The sequence below is a fragment of the Colobus angolensis genome, unplaced genomic scaffold, assembly GCF_000951035.1.
Source record: "Colobus angolensis palliatus isolate OR3802 unplaced genomic scaffold, Cang.pa_1.0 Scaffold13, whole genome shotgun sequence".
NCBI lineage: Eukaryota > Metazoa > Chordata > Mammalia > Primates > Cercopithecidae > Colobus > Colobus angolensis.
In genome coordinates, this window is record NW_012114252.1 from 19,557,060 (window position 1) to 19,579,407 (window position 22,348).

A 22,348-nucleotide genomic window follows, 5' to 3' on the forward strand; every position below is an offset into this window, starting at 1 on the left:
TTCATGGTTGTGCATAGAATAAGAGTACTTTGAAACAACATTTTTTTTAATTCTCAGTTAGCTCATGAGTCACTCACTTATCGAGCTTTTTCACCTTTCCAATTTGCTTCAAAAGTCAAACAACCTTAGAATGTTCGACCTTGAGGTCTTTGGCAACTTCTCACGTAGTTGTAAGATGATCAGCTTCGAGGATTGCTCTCAATTGGTCATTGTCAGCTTCCAATGGTCAGCCACTACACTCCTCATCTTCAAGGCTCTCGTCTCTTTAGCAAAACTTCTTGAACCACACTGCACTGTATGTTCGTTAGCAGCTCCTGGGCCAAATGCATTGTTGATGTTGTGAGTTGTCTCCGCTCTTTTACGACCCGTTTTGAACCTAAATAAGAAAATCGCTCGAATTTGTTTTTTGTTTCTGAGACGGAGTCTGCTCTGTTGCCCACGCTGGAGTGCAGTGGCGCCATCTCGGCTCACTGCAAGCTCTGCCTCCCGGGTTCACGCCATTCTCCTGCCTCTGCCTCCCGAGTAGCTGGGACTACAGGCGCCCGCCACCACGCCCGGAAATTTGCTTTTTATCTAACATTATTCTCATAGTCTAAAATAAATATAAACAGCAAGTAATAAGTCATTAGCAAAAAAACGTAAAGCAAGAAATGCACACTAGCATGATGTATAACATAACCACATTTATTTAAGAATGTATTCCAATATCAAATGGCAAATTTCAACAGTGTGAAAACCACATTTGCATTTACACTGACCTAATAGAAAGGACCAAGCCTGTTCTCTTCAGCCTCCTCTAAGTGCACTAATCCCATTCGTGAAAGCTCCACCCTCATGACTCAATCACCTATCAAAGGCCCCACCGCTTAGTACCATCATATTGGGGGTTAGGATTTGAACACAGGGATTTTGATATACATTCTGTCCGTGGCAGGTGTGTTTCCCAGCCTGTGTTACACACCAGACTCTACTGCCGCACATGTGAGCCCTCGTTTACCCACAGTACCTGCCGAAATAAGACACACGTGTGATTCCTGTGTGGCTGTCCGTGGGATATGTCCCATACTCCCACTGCTTTCTCCAAGGAAAGCAAGTAAATAAAGATGTGTAGGCAAAACACTCCCTCCCTTAATTGCACTAAGGAAACGGAATAAACTCATTTTAGCAGGTCCCAAATTTACTGCAGTGAACTTTAGATGAAGCACTAAGGTATTACACAGAAAATAACAGAAAACTGATGACTTCAGCTTTGGCATTGCGTTTCCTTCAGCTTGCAGAACAGCCCAACATGAGAATCATAAACACAGAAGGCAACAGGATGCAAGTGCGTGTATCTTTGCTCATTTCCTTTTTGGTTTTCTCCTCTTCCTCCTCCTCCATTGTAGCCTTGCCTGTATCTCAGGTTAACCACTGTAAGTGCAAAGGGAATTTTACATGGATTTTTTTAAGTGAGTGATATAATTTTAAAAGTCATTTTTGAAAAACCTATAGGAAACTATTATATTGCCATGAATTTCAGCTAAGGAATGGAAGTCAGTTGGCCACTGATACTTTACAAAATAAAAATGTCCCAGAATATTTTAAATATTCAGTATCTAATATATGGGGAAGAAGCGATTCTATCTCTCAAATAAGTTTTCTGAATGAACATTTTGGTATTCCGTTATTATAGACTCCAGTTACATCTGAATTCACTCTTAAGTGGCCATAAAGAATGCTCAGATTTCTTAAAGGGTATGTTTTTAAGGAGCATGCCAAATGTTTAAAAATGGCTAATGGATTAATTTTCATATTTTCATTCCCTTCAAATTTCCTTTGGTTAAATGGTTTGAATTGCTCCATGACAGTGCTAAACATATATTAGAGGACTGAAAAATATATCTGATGCATTGTAAAAACGATTTCCCTTGTAAAAGATAAGGATTATTTCCAGTTCCCTAGTAAATGCACAGTGAATAGGTATTTGGGTATTCCTGGGATAAAGAAAGACAGGGAAACTTGGGAAACGATGTAACAAAGACAGCCCTGTTGAATGTGATTATGTGCTTGGCAAATGCAGTCATTGCTTTCTGTCTCTGCTGCTTTTCACAGGTATAAGCCGCTGGCTGATACGTTCCTGCGTGAGAAGAAGGAACATTCGGCTGCAGAGCGATGTCGGCTTGTTCTCCAGCAGTGTAAATTACAAGGCTGGCAGGTCGGTGACCTACAAGCTATGAAAATACCACTTTAGGATTTTAAAGAAATGAGCTGAGTCATTGCAGGGAGCCACCAGAGTCTTCCTGGCAAAAACAAATTCCTTTGATGTGTTTGGCAAGGCGTGACATTCAGTGTATTCCCTGGAAATTTGTCATTCTTTATGACTTGCTGATTTTAACATCTTGCAGCCAACATGAGGAAATCTAAGAGGCTCCCTTTACAACCATGACAGAAGCTCATGAGCCCCATTCTGTTCGCCCATGTGTCAGATTCATACCTTGTCACTAAAGCATTTTGTCGTATTTACCCGTAGCAGGAGTCAGAGGAGCCAAAATTGAAGAACTAAGGTTGTTCTGTGTGCAGAGTTGGTCTCTCACAAGTGCATGTTTGACCTGGACTTCCCTAGCTCGTTCAAGTCTCACTCAGCTCCCCTTTTTTCTGTTTCTCTTTGCCCTGCTTCTCACTTGCCTTACAGTGAAAATGTCACTATCCTTTGAACCTCATTTGTTGGCAAAAGCCTCATAATTGGAAACACTTTATTATAGTCTGTGATCGATTTGAATGGCAGAACCTAGGGGCCAGTGAAAGCTATAGCTAGACTTGCAGAAAAAGAAAATAACCTGAGACAAAATTACAGGCAAATGTTCACCAGAAACAGGAGAAGATGGTTCCAGATTTTGTTAAATGCATTCAACAACATCAGAGTCCATCCTTGACTCATTTTAGGAAGACGAGGTTTGAAGTGAGAAGAGCAGATTAGGGCAGCAATGGGAAACCACGCAGTCCATGACACCAGGAATTATTTGGAAGTTTCTTGCTGTAAAACCACGAAAAGTGGGTAGGTGGCAGAAACAACGGTAGCTAAAAGCTTTGGTAAAAACATGACGATGACTGGAAAGTAGACATAATTTGCATCTTTAAAAAGTGATAGGGAGAATATGAGTAAAAGTACATGATAATTGATGAGTCAAAGGATGAGGACTTGGCTGTAGAAATGACATGAGCTCATGATTCAGAATTGCTGAATAGGTCCAAAAGTGGCCCAGTCTAAGTAAAACAGGGAGGGAAGACTGGATTGACGCTCGCACACTCATCTGTCTATGACAAAGAACAAAGAACCTAGAATTTTGGCATTGATGAGTAATGATTTAATTGTCTGTGCCACCCAATCTTTTTCTTTGTTATCTTTTTTCCTTTTTCTTTTTTTTTAACTAATAATGAAATTTGAACTTTAAATAACAATCTGAAGGAGGAAGCTTACTCAGTCTGAAGTTGTCAGTGATGCACATCAGTGCCAAAAGATTGGGTAAAAAGGGAAGGAGGAAGAAGGAGGAATTACTAACCAGAAGTGATATCCGCCAACCCCTCCAGAGTCAGTGACATAGGGGTGGGATTCACATATATCAGCGTTTGTTCGGTCTATAGGTAACTGAAGTCAGTTCAACAGAATTATTGCTGAGATTTTGAATAAGTAATTATATAGTAGTAGTCCACCGATGATGTACCACTGAGATATTCTTATTGTATTCTTTTGCTTTTAAAGAATACTTACAGATTATGATATACACATATATGTATATATATGTATGTGTGTGTGTGTGTGTGTGTATATATATTTGTGAGATAGATGTGTGTGTATGAGGGAAAGAGAGAGGGAGAATTTTTATTTGTAGAAGGAAGCAAGGGAATCTGGAATAATTCTTTCACTAAGAGAGTGATTGGAAGTAAACACAATAGCTGGGCAGTGATCCCTCTGATAGACCCCTGTAAAGTACAGGTCAAATATGAGAGGAGACCAGAAGACAAATCGGTACACCCTGCCAGCCATCATTTCTTCTGTATCGCTACTTTTGCTAGGATACTTGAAATTGCAGCTGAGGATAGCATTAGATTGAAACATGCATCAGGACTTTCAACGAGAGCATTAACATTTTTTTAAATGGGAAAGGGATCCCGTTTCATGGCACTATTTTCTCCACACTTCTCACCTGCCTGAAAAGAAGCTGAAAGTACAGGACAAAAAAAATTAAAAGGAAAGAGGAATCAATGTGCTTATTCACTGAGCATATTTACTTATGAGTTCCCTGTTGTCTAGTCAGAAGAAAACAGTGTTTCTTCAGCTTCTTCAAGATGTAAGCTGTGATATACTTTATACTACCAGACAAATAATCAACTTCACAGAAATGAAGCTTATTCATATTTCACTTTTATATTGGTCTGACAAAGGAAAAAAAGCTTTTGTTAAAAAAAAAAAAAAGTAAATAAAACAAAACAAAAAACACTCATTCCTAACCTGGAAAGTTAGACTCCTCGGTTGCAAAAGCAAAGCATTTGTTTGAAATGCATTGCTAGTTACAGGAAGAATTCCTCCTTGTCTCTTCTGTTTTTAATTGATACAGCAATTAAATCAGAAGCTGTTAGGCTGCAGGGACAACAAGGTTGCATCTGATGGTTAGTGTATCTGTAGCATTGTTTCCGAATTGCTGAGAGTTACAATGTGTGTTTTCATTAACCAGTCAGTTCATCCTTTAGTCCTGAGTGGTTAGCATGAAATGAATGGTTATTCTTTTCCATATTTTTAAAAGCAGTGCTGGAGGACCGAAGAGATTACAATTACATTTTGCTGCGTTAACTTGTATACAGTGTTAGCTAGAAATTGATTTCTTTTAACTGAAAATAGTAATTTCATTGTCATTCTAATGAGTCTTGGAGATCTGGCGGGTTTTGTCTTCTCTCCTTAACTTTAATCAGACCCTGTAGAAGGAAAACCTTGAATCATCAATATGAGATTGTAACTCTGGAATTCTTATACTCTCCAACATTGTAGCAACTCAGTAAGCCTTGGTGCACATTTGATTTCCTTCTGTTTCAGACGAGGATAGAGATGTCATATCTTCAGTACTATTTTGTACACCGATCTATACACCTGTGTCTGCTTTTCATGCTTTAAGTAGTCACAGGTTTGTAGACTGCACATGAGGTTCTGGAATTTTTCATATTTAATAGGTAATAATTCCTGTCATCTGCAGAGTATATTACAACTATTCATAGTTTTTATTTTATTTTATTAGAGCCTGATAAAAAAATCTGTGCAGAAAAGGAAAGTAGACAGTGTGTATAGGAGTGACCTTATTTTAGATTTGAGGAAATTGAACCTCACAGACAGCCCTTGTCTTAGTTAGAGATCAGTGTACTGATCAAAATATTAGGTGCAGTTAATATTCAGTTTCAGTGGGAGCACCACTTTGCTGAGACCAACGTCTAGCTTTTACTATGTCATGTTCTTTCCACTGCATTTAACTCGATCTATATCTTTTAATATAACTATCTGAAGTCATTTTGCTCATATTACAGGACTTGAAAGGGATAGGTTATGCGTCACAGTGCGAGCTCTGATCAAAGACACTCATACCCTTTATTCGTCTGAGGAGCCTTCCCCTTGTACATAGTGCCTTTTTTATGTTTAAACTTTGCCCAGCAAATGAAGGAAAAACAAGCGGACTGCTTCCCATTACAGGGTGACTCTGATCAGAATCCTTTTCTACCCAAACTGTCAGCCAAACTGACCCTGAAATAGCACAATGCATTTGCACTCTCATTCGCAACTGCATCTTGGAAACAAGAGGAGAAGGAAAAGGAGAAAAGGAGGAGTAAGGAAAGAAGAAGATAGAGAAGGAGAAGAACTGGAATCAAGTGAAGAGTCTCAAGAAGCATTTGATATTGATTATAATTCTGAGAGTTAAGACCTAGAGGTGACTCAGGCCATCCAGAGGAAATGACAGGGGTGGGGGCAACTCATGGGCGGTGCTGGTAGAAATGCAGGTCAAAGGAGCATTGCTGCACCTTCGCACCTAGAGCAAAGGCAGTTTGAAAACAGTTTATTAGGCTATTTCCGCAGATCTGCACCGTTTCCAGTATACCGAGTTTTGCTCACATGCCAGTTCTCAGTGAGGCATTCCCTGGCTACTAGATTTTAGATTCTCATTATCCTCGACCTTCCTACTGCATCTTCTCATCCTCTTCTCTGCTTCGTTCTTCTCCATGGTGCCTAGGACCTTCTGTTACGCTTCAGATTGCAATCCTTAGCATGCTGTTCACCACCTTCCCTCCATAGCGTGGGAGCTCCATCCCAAGGGCTTTGTGTCTGCAGCTTACTGCTGCATCCCCAGCCAGAGAAAGACACAGAAGACACAGAAAGAAAGCCAGAGAAAGACACAGGACAGACACTCTGTGCCTGGAAGCTGGGCCAAGAAGTGAGTTTCTGTAAATAAGAAACTACCAAACAATACAGTATACTTGATGTGGATTCAAAGACATGTAAGAACTTTTATAGGCTGGGCACAGTGGCTCATGCTTTGTAATCCCAGCACTTTAGGAGGCTGAGGTGAGTGGATCACCTGGGGTCAGGAGTTCAGGACCAGCCTGGCCAACATGGTGAAACCCTGTCTCTGCTAAAAATACAAAAAATCAGCCAGGCATGGTGATGCTTGTATTTCCAGCTACTTGGGAGGCTGAGGCAGGAGAATTGCTTGAACCTGGGAGGTGGAGGTTGTAGTGAGCGGAGATTGTGCCATTGCACTCCAGCCTGCACAACAAGAGTGAAACTCCGTCTCAAAAAAAAAAAAAAAAAAACCTTTTAAAATGTATAGTTTTGAAATGAAGTTAGAATCAAATGGATCTTTAGCTTTATATCTGTGTTTATAAGATACATGTATTAATGCATTACTTCTATAATTACAAATAATTTTTAAAATTTGAAACTACTACATAAATATAATTTCAGCATAGAATACTGTATAGGGTCAAATGAACTATTTTAAACATTTGTGAAAAAGCTGTAAGTCACACGGCATTTTGCACCAAAGCATTTTTGTTTTCCAATATATAATTTCTGTTATATCTTTTATACCACTAGCCTGTACTTCTCAAAGGAATCTGGTGCCTTCTTTCATATAATTTGACCTGGTCACCACAAGTTTTGGCAAACTCATGCATGTTGCTGTTTCCTTAACATACTCAAAATTGCTACTTTTACATAATTTGGTTTGATTTTGAAGAAAGGAAAATCAAGATGTAGTGGTGGCTAGAAGGGAATCTTTCACGTTGGTGGCTTCTTATGTTTACAGTGAAATGATATATTTTAAAAACATGGTGGACTAGTCAGAGCCACGTCCTTATTTGCAAAGTGGGATTTATGTAACTTGTTTGCAAAAAGGAATGGAAGTGTTTTGAAATGATTTGAATAGGACCTGCATGACTAACTTCTAGCGCTGTTTTCTGTCTCAGCAGATACAGCTTTCTTTATGAAACAAAGAGTTCATGGATTACTTCACTATGGAAAAATATCCAAATAGTTTGAATTCACTCATAGTTTGAAAACAAGTTAAATTAAGCCAGTAGTTATTAACCATCTGCTATTTGTTTTATTATTGTTATTATTCAGGTATTTTACTTATCTACATATATACATTTTAAATTCAGTGCTATCTTAAGGTAACTTGGAAAGGATCCCTCTGGAATTGTGTACAGTTAATCAGGCTATTAGCCCAAATTTCTCCAAGCCACAGAAAAGTGACTGGACAGCAGTTAGGCCCATGTGGAACATGCTTGTTTTTCATGTTATGTCATTTATGTAAAATGAAAACCTTTGAAGCTAATTCTAAGTGGAAAAATAAGTGGTATAATCTGATTTTCACACATTTTATATGCATCAACTGGTTATAGGATGATTTCTTCTGTGTAGTTATTTGAATGCTATATTCATTTTAAAGCCATCTGGAGGGATGACGAATGAAGAAACAAATCTGTCAGAGTCGGTCCATGTGATACCAGGGGTGCTGCTTCGGAACACACAGCACCCGGAGAGTCGAGAGGGGGACTGCACGGATGTGGCTCTGTGCAGAAAGTCTTTCCCGGTGGTACTTTTCACTGTGCAAGCAGATGTCGAGAACTTTGGGGTGAAAGAAGTTTTGTGAGCAGGCAAAGAAGAGTGGCCTGTGTGCCCCCTTTGAGGCAGGAACTTGTGATATCTGTTACTGGAAATTGTGGAAGGAGAAGTTGAGATCTTAACCTCAGAGATGACATATGATCTATGATTTTAAGGATGAGGAGTCAGACACATAGATCCTTCTGGTGGCTCACTCAAGATTATACAGACAGGAAGAAAGAAACAAAATTAGAACATCAACTTCGTCCCAAGTACAGGCATGATACGATACTTACTCTTGTGTGTGTGCATGCGTGGATGTGAAAGAGACAGAGAGAGAGGCTCTTAAAGAAATATCAAAGGATACTCACAAAAAACATACTCCAAATTGTAATGAGATATACTTTTCCTATTTGTGGTTACTCCTGAACAAAGAAATTCACAATCTTTTTTTATCATCGTCTTCTAATGTAATGTTTATGGAATAGTCTAGATTTTGTTACCTAAATAGTTTGAAATAAGTCACAGTTTGAAAACGAGTTAAATTAAGTTATGATCTTTGAAGGATTTGCTCATATATTGCTAAGAATTGCAACATTAACATTTTACCATAACATTACATAAAATCGGTTGGGTGAAGGTTTTATTATTTCATTAATCTGCAATAGTACAGTAGAGAAAATAAAATAGAAGAGCAAGGAACTGTTAAAGTTTTAACTACCTCCCACTTTTTTTACATTCTCTATGATGAGACAATTGTATTAGGACCCTAGGTTGTTATTAGTATGATAAATTAATGGTTTATAACCTTTGTTTTACTACTCAGGGAGCACTCCATAAATCAACTGTAAGTACAAGCTAGAAAATAGCCTATCAAATGATTCTTTCTTTTGTATCCTTTCTCCTTCTCTGGAATTGTAAATGTTGAAAATAATAAGCATTAGGAACCTAAGAGTACACCTTGAAACGATGTCCATTCTATTGGCAATCACCATAGATATTATATTATATGTGTGTGTGCCTGTGTGTATTTCCTTTCTTCTTTTGTGCCAAACACATGCATACACACACGCCATATACATATATGGCACATTTTTGTTATAAAAGTAGTATGTATCCTTGATAAGAAATTGGAAAAATAGAAAAAAAACTGAGGACGAAAATGCAATCTACCAGAATTGAACTACCTAAAGATAACTACTGAAAATATTTGGTGCATCATCATTCACTTTGTTTTTAAAAATATTACATGTATTTGATCCCTACTCAATGTATCTTTCTCCCGTTCCACACTTAACTTTCTGAGGACAGGTGTCATGTAGCCACGTTCTTTTGTATTTTTGCTTGCGCGCGCTTGTGTGTGTGCACATGTGCATGTGCGTGCGTGTGCGCGTGTATGCGTATGTGTGTGCGCATATGCGCGTGTGTGTGCCTGTGTGTGCGTGTGTGTGCATGCGTGTGTGTGTTTCACTATGACATCTCTTACAGGGTCTGGCACATAGTGTGTAAACAACTTGTGTTTGTTGAATGAATGAACGAATGAATGAACCTCCTACCGATGACCACATCTTCCCTTTGCAAATGAAAGTATCTGCAGTAAGTTTGGGCGACATGTGTGATAGTTTCTGCCTTTAGAGTAAGTTTACCTTTTTTCACTCAGCTTCATTATGCATGAAGAGTAATATCTTAGAATACTATCTGGCACTAATTGCTGATTAAAACTGACTTGTCCTATGCCTAATCCAACTTTGATCTCTTAGAAATCCGTCTGTTTTCCTCTACTTCAAATTTATTGATTGATTCAACAAGCATTTATTGATCGCCTTGTGAGTTCCCCAAATTAGGCAAGGCAATTGCGATGGCTTACAGTCTGCTGGGGGAGAAACAGTCAGCTTTAAACTAATAAATAATCACAGATTAGGATCCAGGTGCAAAAAGAGCAAAATGGACACTGCGGTAGTGAACTGGAGGGTTCCAGACCTAGACAGGGTAGTTGCCATGCAGGGAATTTCTGGGACAGTCACATGTAGGCCCAGATCTGAAGGGTGAGAAGGAGCTGGGGACGTGCCGAGGCAGGACCAAGGGTCCCAGGGTGAGTGTGCTGAGCTCCTGAGGTGAGGACCTCCTGGGAGAACCGACAGGAGAGCAGGAGGGCTGGAGAGAGAACCAGCTGAGAATGGCAGACAGGGATGCTACAAAGTCGTGTTTCTCAACCTTTATGTTTTCATTATTGCCCCACGAAGGAGAAAAATTGAGAGAATTAAGAAATAATTTAGTTCTGGGGAGGCAAAAATAACTTTGCTATTACAACAGTTTCTGACCTTCAAAGCTCAGTCCTGCTGGATAATGTGAGGCCCCTAACAACTGCTGAAAGAAGGGCGTTTGTGCCGGTGCCTACTGAGAGATCCAACTCCATCTCTTCTATGTCAATATAAATTTCCCCAACTTCAAGATTATTTAGTCATTCGATAGGCATTTACTGAGCACCTATTATATGGCCAGAAGCCTTGTAATTGCTAACACGTTTTTCTTCTCAAGAACCGGTTGCACCAACTGGACAGGATCACCACAAGGAGAACGTGTGCTTGGAGCTAAATGGGTCAGAACCAGTGGTACCTTGTGTGTCAAAGTGCAGCATTCTATTTTAGATTCAAGGCAGGCTACTGATAAATTTTAGAGAGGGTAGGAACATGACCTGATTTATGCTTTAAATGTAAAGAAAAAAAATGTTATTAGAGAGCAAGGACAGAGCTGGGAAACAAGTTCCCAAGCCAATGTGGTGGCTCAAGCAAGAGACAGCCATTGTGGATGGGACAAGGGAGGAAGCCGAGAACATGATGGGAGGGGAGAGGACCTCACCGTGGCAACAATGAAGGTGCTCAGTAAGTTATATTGACTTGAGGAGTGGAATCTCATTTAAAACCAAAATATTCATGTAGATGGGGAATGTACTCAAGTTCTTTTTAAAAATGAACTTGCTCCATAAAAGATGTTTGGAGCTCTAGATGATGGAAAAGACTCAGCCCATTAGGGCTGAAAACAGAAGACCAGTCACAAAATTAAATGGGATTCTCAAAGCAAACATGAGCACACCACAGGACAGACATATGGGGAATTCGGAAAGCAATGCCAGAACTTTTGAATATCTACCAATATTCCTAAAGATGAACTACATAAAATCAGATGTGCAGGATAAAAAAACATGGTATCATGGTTTTAGAAGAAAAGCACACATCAAAATGTGTAAATGCCATGAGTTTGGCAGATGACGGTAGGGCAAGGGCTCCCATACCCCAAAGAGTGCCAAAGGCCATGACCATGTTTATGCTGCTGTTTGGCCATTTATGACATACAGACCCATGGGGCAAACCATTATTGACATGATTCAGGCCATTTTGTTGAAGAGAAACATCACATGTGTGCTCTGACTGAATACGTTAACTTATCAAATACACTTTCCTCTGTAATTTTGAAGCTAATTGCCTTTGTTTGGGTGTGGCTTTGGTTTGCTTTTTCCCAGTGTGTCTCTTTGGGAAAAGTGATTTTTTTTTAAGCACTCTTGACCATATCAATATGATTTCCATAATGAAATAACATATAGAATTACATAGTGAGTCCTTCACTAGTAAGCTCAAAATAGTAGCTTTTATTCATCACTGCGTGCTGTGTAGGTCATACTGTTCTAGGTAAGAATAATTAATTTTTCTTAAACTATAATTATATGTAATTCAAGCCAAACCACCTTCTTCAAATACCAGAAGATACAGTGCTCTATTAGATGTGTGTGGCTGTAATTATCTTTTCTGTGTTGAAGTTAAACTTTAAGAATAGTCTATTTATAACAAAGAGAACATGTATTTTCATATAAATGTATCCTTTGAGAACATTTAAAAGTACATTCAGACATTCAGAGCCAGGCTGAACATTAGAATTTTTCTATTTAGTAGCTTTTCAAAGCAACCATGAAAATGTAGAATGTGGAGGTATTAATAGTAAAATATTCACACACAAAAAAGTAATGGTCATTCTTAGAAATTTAATGAATGAATTGGGGGAAATGTGGATTCAGCCTGGAGAGGATGCATTTAGCTCAATGCTTTCCTTTTTAAGCTTGGTGAAAAGGTAGATAGTATTCCACTCATCCTTGTGGTCCCAGCATCTGTACCCTGCTGGTATGAAGAAGGTGCTTGGCAACATTTGATTTATGAATGGATACATGAATGAATGATTAAAGGTGAATGAATGAATGAACTAATGAGTGAATGGATGTTCAGAGCAGACAGATCGTAGGATGATGGATGAATAAATGTGAGAAAAGCATAATCAGGAAAAATATAAATCTAATGCAACTGAGCGTTATGAGAAATGATATTGATCCAGGAATGAATTACAGGTAAAGACCTGTTCATGGCACACATGTGGAAATGTTGGGATTTTGAGATTTGTTTCCCTTGGAAGAGATGACCTGGTAGGCACAGAAATGGTATCGCATAGCAAAAATAGAACAGGGTTGTGAAGGAGCACAATGACATTCTGAGATCAGCAGGAAGGAAAGCAAATCTGAGGGGAGAACTCTGCAGACATCAGAATACATGAAAAGATTGTGTTGTTCGTATCACCATCAATAAAGCTATTCTTAACAGACTGGGAACAGATTTACATTGCTGGGCACTTTAAAAACTACTAGGGCATTTTTCCAGAATACTGATATGTGAAAGATGTGACTACTTTTGATGCAACTACGAAAGTACATATCCTTTGAAAAAGCTGGAAGTATTTACTAGACTAGGGCTGTTTTTAGAGCAAGGGGGTTAACATTTTTCAAGATTAATTTTGTATGAAAATAAAGCATTTTAATTGCAGAAAAGAAGCTATCATTCACAATAAGACCTTTCTCATTAAAATATAATATATGTTAATAAAATAGTCCAGTGATTTTAGACTTAGAAATAAAGGGATAGCATCTAACCCAACACTGACAAGAGTAATGATATCCTTCAGTGAAAACTGCATTCATGAGAATGCTACGGGCCCTGTACAATATATAAAGACAGTAATGATGTCATTCAGTGAAGACTGCATTCATAAGAATGCTACGGGCCCTGTACAATATATAAAGACAGTAATGATATCATTCAGTGAAAACTCCATTCATAAGAATGCTATGGGCCCTGTACAATGTATAAAGGCAGTAATGATATAATTCAGTGAAAACTCCATTCGTAAGAATGCTGTGAGCCCTGCACAATATATATAAAGAAGGTTCACATTGCTTTTGTGCTTCAGGAGAGTATGCAAGAAGCTAAAATAATAGTAAATAGCACCTCTTTTAGAGAAATAAAAAAGGGTGAGCTCATATTATGGAGGGCTTTATAGGCAACATAAAATCATTGAAGTTTCCAGAAGACTAATAAATTGAAGTCAGTGTGCAAGGTGAGTTAAAAAGCAGATAAAGGAGAGATGATGAGTTAAATTCTAGATTATAGTCTGTAATAATCCTGTATCAGAGGTGATGGCACTGGAAATATGAAACTTAGCATCTTTGTTTCTTTAAACCTATTAGATGTATTTTAATAAAATACATCAAATAGTTTAAATAAGTTGAAAATGTTAAGATTTAATTTTTGACGGCTGGGCGCGGTGGCTCATGCCTGTAATCCTAGCACTTTGGGAGGCCGAGGTGGGTGGATCACCTGGGATCAGGAGTTCGAGACCAGCCTGACCAACATAGAGAAACCCCATTTCCACTAACATTACAAAACTAGCCAGGCATGGTGGCGCATGCCTGTAATCCCAGCTACTTAGTAGGCTGAGGCAGGAGAATTGCTTGAACCTGGGAGGTGGAGGTTGCGGTGAGCTGAGATCATGCCATTGCACTCCAGCCTGGGTGAAACTCCGCAAAAAAAAAAAATAATAATAATAATGATAATAAAATTTTTGTAGACAAATGAAATTTTAAATATCTGAGGTTATGTTATAGCAAGTGCTTATTAAAATCATTTTTTTTAAATTCTGCCTTCTCCATTGTACACATCCATTTAGTTTCATTTCCTTCACCTTAATACGTGTGAATTATGAGCTTTATACTTTTCCAACATTATCTGAGTTTATAAATATCTCACAGTTAAGTTGAATAGTCAGACGGTACACAAATAAGAAGAAAGCCAGGACTCCAGTACTACTGTAGAGATGTATACAAGGTACATTAGTGACGTGGATGTACTATTGTAATTGATTTATTATTGTAAGGTACACACTAAACAGGAGAAAAATGAATTCCCACTTTGGATCAGAAAGCAATATGATATAGCTGGAGAATAAGTAAGCTTGAATGTACTGAATAAGTTCTAGAAGCCTACTATACAACATCACACCGCTATTTAACAACGCTGCATTATACACTTTAAAATTTTGTTAAGACGGTAGATATCAGGCTAAGTGTACTTACCACAAATTTTAGAAGGAAGGTGAGGGAGGGAGGGATGAAGAGAGGGAAGAAGGAAAGGAGGAAGGAAGGAAAGAAGGAAGGAATAGAGGGAGGAGGAAGGGAGGGAGGCGATACAATAGAAAACTCTAATAAACCTTTCAAAGGCATCTGAACATCATCCTGAAAATCATTACAGGCCACTAACTAATTTTAGACAAGAAAGTAACATAATGAGATTGATGTTTAGAAAGATCACTCTGAATATAGTTTAAAAAATGGATGCTTGTAGACCCATGATAATTTATGGAGCTACTGAAATTATTCATAAAAGTAATCAGGAAGTGGGTTCTAGAAACCTCAACAGAAATTATGACTAAATGGGGCCTGGGGGAAAAGCTGTAAGCAAGCTTAGGTGATGCTTGGGGTTCTGGCTTGGGTGATGAGGTGATGATGGCTCCTTTGGCCTAGAAAGGCAAGAGTGGGTAGGGATGGATGGGATGGGAAAGTGTGTGAGAAATGACCTGTGGAAATCTCCAGGGCTTGAGGTGCTCAGGGAACACCCAGGTAGATGGTTCTTTTGGTCACTGAGCTAGAAAATACAGGACAAGAGGGGAACATATGAGTGAGGCTAGGGTGCCCACGGAACATGGACATAAATGTGTGCGCAACGAGATGGGCTCCATAGGTCTGGACTCGGTGATAAGATGAGCTCTCATGAGCAGTCTGTAGTGAAAGCTTTTGGAATAATGAACTTACCAGGAAGATGATGAAAAGTAAGAGGAGAATTCAGTGGCGAATTCTGAGGATAGCTAACTTTTCACTGGGAAGCAGCAACATAGCAGCTTCGGACAAACATTGGAACAAAGATGACAGACACAGAGCAGGGGACCAGGTGAGCTTGTCAGAGAAGTCAAGCTTCAAGAAAAGAGAGTGACCCAGGGTCTCACCACCGAAAACGTGGTCCACAGACTAACGTCGCCGACATCATTTAGGAAGGTGTTAGAAAGGCAGAGTGAATCACTGGCCCCATCCCAACCTACTGGATCAGAATTTCCATTTTGACAAGATCTCCAAGTGATTAATACACATTTTTCCATTTGAGACTTTATAGGGTCAAGGGTATGTGTTTCTTTTAGTCTGGAGCCTGGAGAGCTCCGATTCATCTTACCTCTGGCACTGACTTTCTGTATGGACTGTGTGAGTGTCATACGTCCTCTCTAAAACATATCTTTTTCTCTTGAAAACTGAAGAGGCTGATCGAGGTGATTTCTGAGATCTAACTAGAACAGTGTGGGTTACGGACACTCTGTTCCTTTGCCCGCCCTTTGTAGATGATGAATCCTACTAGTATCATATGTTGTAGACATCACAAGTGCACGTTTCCTTAGAGGAAATTGTACTATTATTCCAAAATAAATGGTATCCAATTTTCCATGTCTCCATAAGTAACTGAAGTCTTTTTTGTTATTTTAATTGACATGTCCTTCTGTCAAAGCAGAACCATGTGACCTGAGCTTTCTCCTTTACTTTACCTGCATGGGAAACAATTACTGATTGTATTTTTTAGCAGCAGTAAATGAGTAAACTAAATTAAGTCACACATAGAATACAAATAATATACGCTTCTTCAACTCCCAAAGAATTCATAGATATAACGAAATGAGAGGCGTCACTATTTTTCTAAACTATCAATATGTAAGAATAGTTCTACATTAGATGTTTTTCTCAATTTCATTAATACAGAGAGAAATGTGCATCGCAGAAAAATATCAAAGGACAATAGCTATATATTTTTTTTGTAAATGCTGTTCCAAAAGTACTGCCAGAAACACTCAGCACTCCTAAAAATTGTCTTAAAAAAAAAAATTGCTCTACAGGTTCCCTTGAAGTCTCTACTAACACAGCATCCGTGCCACCTACACTCTAGCACAAGCACCGCTCCAGCATTTGTCTGTACCTCCACAGCCTACACCTCTCAAAAAAAAAAAAAAAAAAAAAACACACCTAAAAATTGTAGCAGTAATTGGAGCTTTGGAAGTCATCAATGACAATTTTGTTTAATCTTTTAAAATCTGTCACTTAAAAAGAAAAAAAAAACCTAATGGTTTTCTAATAAAAATAGCGATGACTGTAATTCACAGATGGTTTACTTTTACAGGAGTCAGAATGACATTAACATTTTAATCTCAGCTAGGAACACTCTGCATCTAGCAGTGCACAGGGAGAGGGCTCAGTTGGAGAACATTTTAACCTCTCCTTTTCTCTGCTTAGTGAGAAACATTCTTTGATGTGAGAATACCACCAAAATGAAAAATGTAGGTGATCTGAACCTTTGGTCTAATTTTAATGAATCTTAATTTATTGGATTTGATATAACACTGTAAGACTGATTATACAGTAACATTCATTCCATAGGAAAAAAACAAAAATGGTCAATAATTTTCTTTTGGTCAATGTCATTAATAAACAGTGTAAATCCATGAAAATTCAGAATATATGTGATCTTATCTGTGTTTCCCTGCTAAAGAAGGATTCTTAAATTTGTATCTTCATTAATCCATAGCATCAGCGAAAGTAGAAAACTATAAAGACTACATTCAGAATGGTTTCTGGGGAAGAACTCCAAAATACTACTTAACTGCTAATTTCATTGTTTTCAGAAAGACCAAACATTTATTACAAGTATAGCATCTCCCAAAAAAAAAAAAAGTACAGTCAAACAAATGCTAAAACATCCAATGAGTATCTACAAATGTTGCCAAACCATAAATAAATTACATAATACAAAACTAGATGAAATAAAATAGTCCATTGGATACCCGTAAAATATGCCCAAGTAGTTGACGGAAGAATTTTTTTACAAAATAATCTGAATGAATGTAATAGCAGCAAGCACAATACCCAGCCGTTGCAACAAAGTCTTTAGCCATGTCTTGATAGGATGCTTGTATTGTGACTTCAGATCTCCAACCTCCACTGAGCGAATCTGAAGCCCAGAAGCCCTTTGTAACTTACAAAGCCCTTGCTTGTACCTCAGCAGTGCAGATTTGCACAGGCATCTCTACATCAAAAACCCACCGGGGGTTCGGAGAGCAGGTCCACCCTTCCAACTCCTACCATTGCACATGTCTGCCTTCCTTTCATTTGTGCTTCGATTGCCAACCCTGCTTCTTCCCAGCCATTATCCCAATCCATGGCTCCCAGAAAGAAGTCCTTTTCTCCACTTCCAAAGCTGACCTGACATGCAGATCTGCTCTGTGAAACCATCAATCCACTTGTCAACTGCCCACCATCAAGAGCTTCATGAAATCTCTAGTGTATTTCAAGAAAAGTTCACTTCAACCTCTGTCTACTCTTCCTATAATTTACGTTCCATATCTAAACCAAAACTGTCTATTTCCTGAATATACTGTATCCTGAGTTTCCCCTTTTCCCCACTTCCTTTGTCTGAGAGGAGGAGACAACAGGGTCAGTTAGCTCCTGGTTCCCCAGCTGATGGCTGCACCTAGCCATGGGTTGAGATAATGAGGATAATGGCTGGGAAGAAGCAGGGTTGGCAACTGCAGCACAAATGAGAGGAAGGCAGACACTTGCAATGGGAGGAGTTGGAAGGGTGGACCTGTTCTCCACTTCTCTGGTGGGTTTTTGATGTAGTGATGGCTATGCAAATCTGCACCGCTGAGGTACAACCAAGGGTTTTGTAAGTTACAAGGGACTTCTGGGCTTCAGATTCACTTGGTGGAGGTTGGAGATCTGATGTCACAATACAAACTGGTAGGCCAGTTTCACCCTATGTTTCTTTTTCCTTTTATTTCCTCCATGACTTATTCTATCACCTGCCACCTTCTGTGACTGACCTCTGGATTGTTGAATGACTCCAGGGTCTGACTGAAGTTTTCATTTTCCATCTTACCTCATTTTCACCCTAGAAGCTATCATCCGTCTCTGTGACTCACTTTATGCAAGGGCTTCACAATTCTTTATCTTCTGTTCTTTTTTTCTGATCTGAATTCGTCCTGCCCACATCCCTGCCACTTGTGCATTTCAAGAATATGTGTCCATATTCTTCAGGAGATGCAAATACACATGTATATGTGTGTATATATATATAATGGTAAATATATACAAAGCACTATAATAGGATAAATAATCATTGATAGGGTGCTCTGGGAACACAAATAGAAGGTGTCAAAGCCCTAAAGGAAATGGAAAGGTGGATATAAAAATTCTAGTAATGGAGATGAGGTTTGATTTCAGTTGTAAAGGATACAGAGGAGTTGGTCAACAGGGAAGCAACAGTTGCAGAATCTTCCAAACCTAAATGATTAATTGGAGTATTTTTCCCTCCCTTGCCAATGACCAGCTCAACAATCTATTCTTAGACAGTTTTCAGAATTCAAGACAAATTTCAAAAAAATATTTTAATAAAATTTAGATCTGGTCCTCTTAACATTTCGCAGCATATCCAAATTGCTCACGGGAGAATTTCCATGTTTTTCCTATAGTCCTCTTCATGATGTAGCCAGCAATTACAGTTGTAGCCTCTTCCTTCATCTGTGTCCACATAACCGTACCCTCAGATGGTTTATCTTCTGGTTCTTGCCCTTCACATGCTAGTTTCTCTGTCTCACACCCACCATCTCAAGATGCCCTGGGAAATTTCTGCTTATCCCTCAAGACAAAATGGCTTAGGAAACATGCTTCTCACTGAATCCTGCCTGATCACACCTTGATCACTCTCTTTTCTTGAAAGCTGTTTCTTGGACATAACTCTCTGTCCTGCGCATGGACAATTGCCACAATCTGCTCACTGCTGACCTTCCCCAGTACACTGAGCTCCACGAGGATGGAGGCCTCCTTTGTATCCCCAAATCTAGCACAATGCTCAAGATAAACCTCCTTTGGCTTTTGGAATGGCTGTTAGAAATGCCACTGTAAGAGGACATACTCATTTTGTCCACCTCCCCTCCTGCTCAGGGTCTCCACTGAATTAAGAGAGGGGAACTAGAATCCTGTTCTCCTGTTTCCCTTCCACAGGTCTTTTAGGCATGTTGCTCTCCTTCCATATGTTAATTCCCCTAATGATCATTATTGATCCCATCCATTGTGGAGTGTCACCAGCCATCATTCCTTTGGAATTCTGTTTCGGAACCCAGGTTTGGATGAAGTTTGTCTTTGGGAGTTATTCTCCCACAATGAGTTACATCCCACAATCAATGATGAACAGAGAGGTGACATGCTCCCTCCTTTCCAATGCCTGTCTCACAGATTTGTTCTGCAGAGCTCACAGACAGGACCAACTGTTCTTCCTGTCGACTGCCAAAATAAGTCAGCAGTTGGGAAGGAGAAAAAAAAAAGACTATGAATTATGGAAAATAACTGGGAAGATAAAATGGCAATACAATGAAAAAAAAAAAGTAACAATCTCAGTAGCCACCCACTCATGTTACTGTCTCAAATTTCAACCAACTAAAAGAAACTAAACTAAATGAAGAAGAACATCTAGTCAGCCAGAAGGCTCTGAAGTAGACCAGTAGTTAAGAGTTTTCCCCGTTGATCTAACTAATTAGCCTGACTCTCATAATGCAGGATTCAGTCAAAATCTTCGGCAAAACTGTGTTTTATTAAGACAGCAGATCATGTAAGGAAAGAGTTAGGTGGAAAGGGGTGAAGTGACAAAGCGTATTTGGAATAAACTCCATTTTCATATGAAATAGTTCGTAAAACATCTCTGGCCAACCATTCTGAAGACAAGGCTGACCCATAAACCTTTCCCATACCTAATAGTGTGTACACACGTGCCAGCTTCTGGTGACACTGTGATGTATGGCATAGGCTAGGGGGGTGTTATCATTTTAATGTCCCCAGTTCATGCTTGGAAGCACACATGTTAGACTTCTCACTTTAATGGTGTTTGTCTCAAGTGCTAAGAATATGATTATAAACTTATTGCAAATAATACTTTATCTAACCAAATATCATCTCAGAGCTTCCTTGGCACACCACATTCGGATTCACCAGGCTCTTCTGCAAGTACTTGTGTCTGCTTCTCCTAAGAGACTATGAGTGCCTTCTATGTGAGGGGTATTCCTCACACCTACCTCAGTTCTGTGAATTCTTCAAATAAGCACCACACACAAGAGAATTACTTTAAAAGTGTATGAATGTGGCTTACAGTTTTGTGTTAAGAATTTTCGTTGGCAGCTGTCTTCATCGATATCAGTACGTTTGGATAAGTTCTCATGCCACTAGAGCTTGTCATAGAAACTGATTTCATGTCATGCTAAAATTTCTTTTTAAAAAATCTGGAAAAGTATGTTCATCCCATAACTACTGTTTGTGCAAACATCCAGAAGATTTTTGCTCAAAGATGACTTTCTCATCTTTCTTGAGACTTTTAAACTTTAGTTCTGAAGTTCTGTAATTGCAATTGTACAAACATTTGATTTATAATCATATGTAGCATAGTGGGAAAAATTATTGAAGTAAAACAATTTTATGCGTTAGCTTTATGTTTCATTTAGGTCTTTTGAGTGTTTGTTTTTCTTTCTGTAAACTCAAAACTCAAACTCCCTGCTATGAGAAGAGGAAGGAAAGATGAGGGTCTAGCTCTAGAATGGGAGAATCCATTCATGGGGATGGTCTTATCTTGTGACTGATAGTCAAGGCCTTCTCTTTTGCACCACATGGTACAACCCACATCAGTAGTGTGTAACCATTTGCAAACAATGTGGCACATGCAGAAAACATACTTATTACAACAAAGCCTTTGGGATTTTGATTAAATGTAATAGTGTTTAAGCATCAGAGACATGTACTCTAATTTTCTTAGTTTGTTTCTTCTAATCCTCTGCTGGAAAAATCTTTTGTCTGATTATTTTTCCATCATCATTTTGGTATCTTCATGCTGTTAAATGTTTCCCTGCTGTTTGCATTTTAGATGGGAGTCCGAAAAGTGTTTCTAAAATACTGGCATGCTGACCAACTCAATGATTTGTGCCTACAGTTGCAGAGAAAAATTATAACCTGCCAAAAAGGTAACATTTATATGCCAACATTTCTGAACTTCTTTGAGTTGTGAAATGCAAAATCTTTTAGTGCATCCCTAAGTTTAAATGTCAATGGGGTCTGCACCCTAGTGGCCACTGTATTCCACTCCTGGATGCTGTCTTCAGGCAAATAGTTTTTGGGTGTTTAGGAAGCATTGTGGCTTAGTTTGCTATGCAACTGTCTCAAAATCAACGTTTGCAGACATTGGTCATGTTTTCATTAGACATCCTTTTGTACAAAATTTTATATTGAATTTCCCTAAACCAAAATTTGGAAGAGGGAATATACATCTCTTACTATTTATGCATCCATTACCCTGAAAATACTCAGGCTTTTCAATTCTTTCCAAAAGCACAGGACAATGAGAATGTAACATTGACTGTGCAGCAGGAAAAACGTCTCACCTGGCATGTAGGTGCAGCTATGGCACCAAATTCCTGTGTCATTTCAGTAGCGCCACAGGGACACCAGAGTTTGGAGAACCGGAACAAGCCGATGAGCCAAACAACATTTTCTGTAATTCTACATGTGCCTTGGAAAAAGTATTGACTTTATTTTCCCTTTATGAAGTGACAATAATATTTGGAGTGCTATCTTTGGAAGCGGATAGTATCTATTCATTTTAACTTTAGAAGAGATTCCAGTTGGAATTGTTTTTTCCATCAAAATCCAAGTGACTATTGAAAATGGGTACATTTTTAAAAACATAACTATGCCTCACATAAGATGTACATGCGTAATAGATTTTT

At 38.8% G+C, this 22,348-nt stretch overlaps 1 protein-coding gene across 1 annotated transcript in view; it reads left to right on the plus strand.

Moving 5' to 3' along the window:
- Positions 1–22,348, plus strand: part of MYO16 (myosin XVI) — a 653,675-nt gene that overhangs the window by 514,807 nt on the left and 116,520 nt on the right. The window contains exons 28-29 of the mRNA XM_011933947.1: positions 2,092–2,194; positions 21,490–21,586. Coding sequence (XP_011789337.1) covers positions 2,092–2,194; positions 21,490–21,586 — 200 coding nt within the window. The remainder of the gene's footprint in view (positions 1–2,091; positions 2,195–21,489; positions 21,587–22,348) is intronic.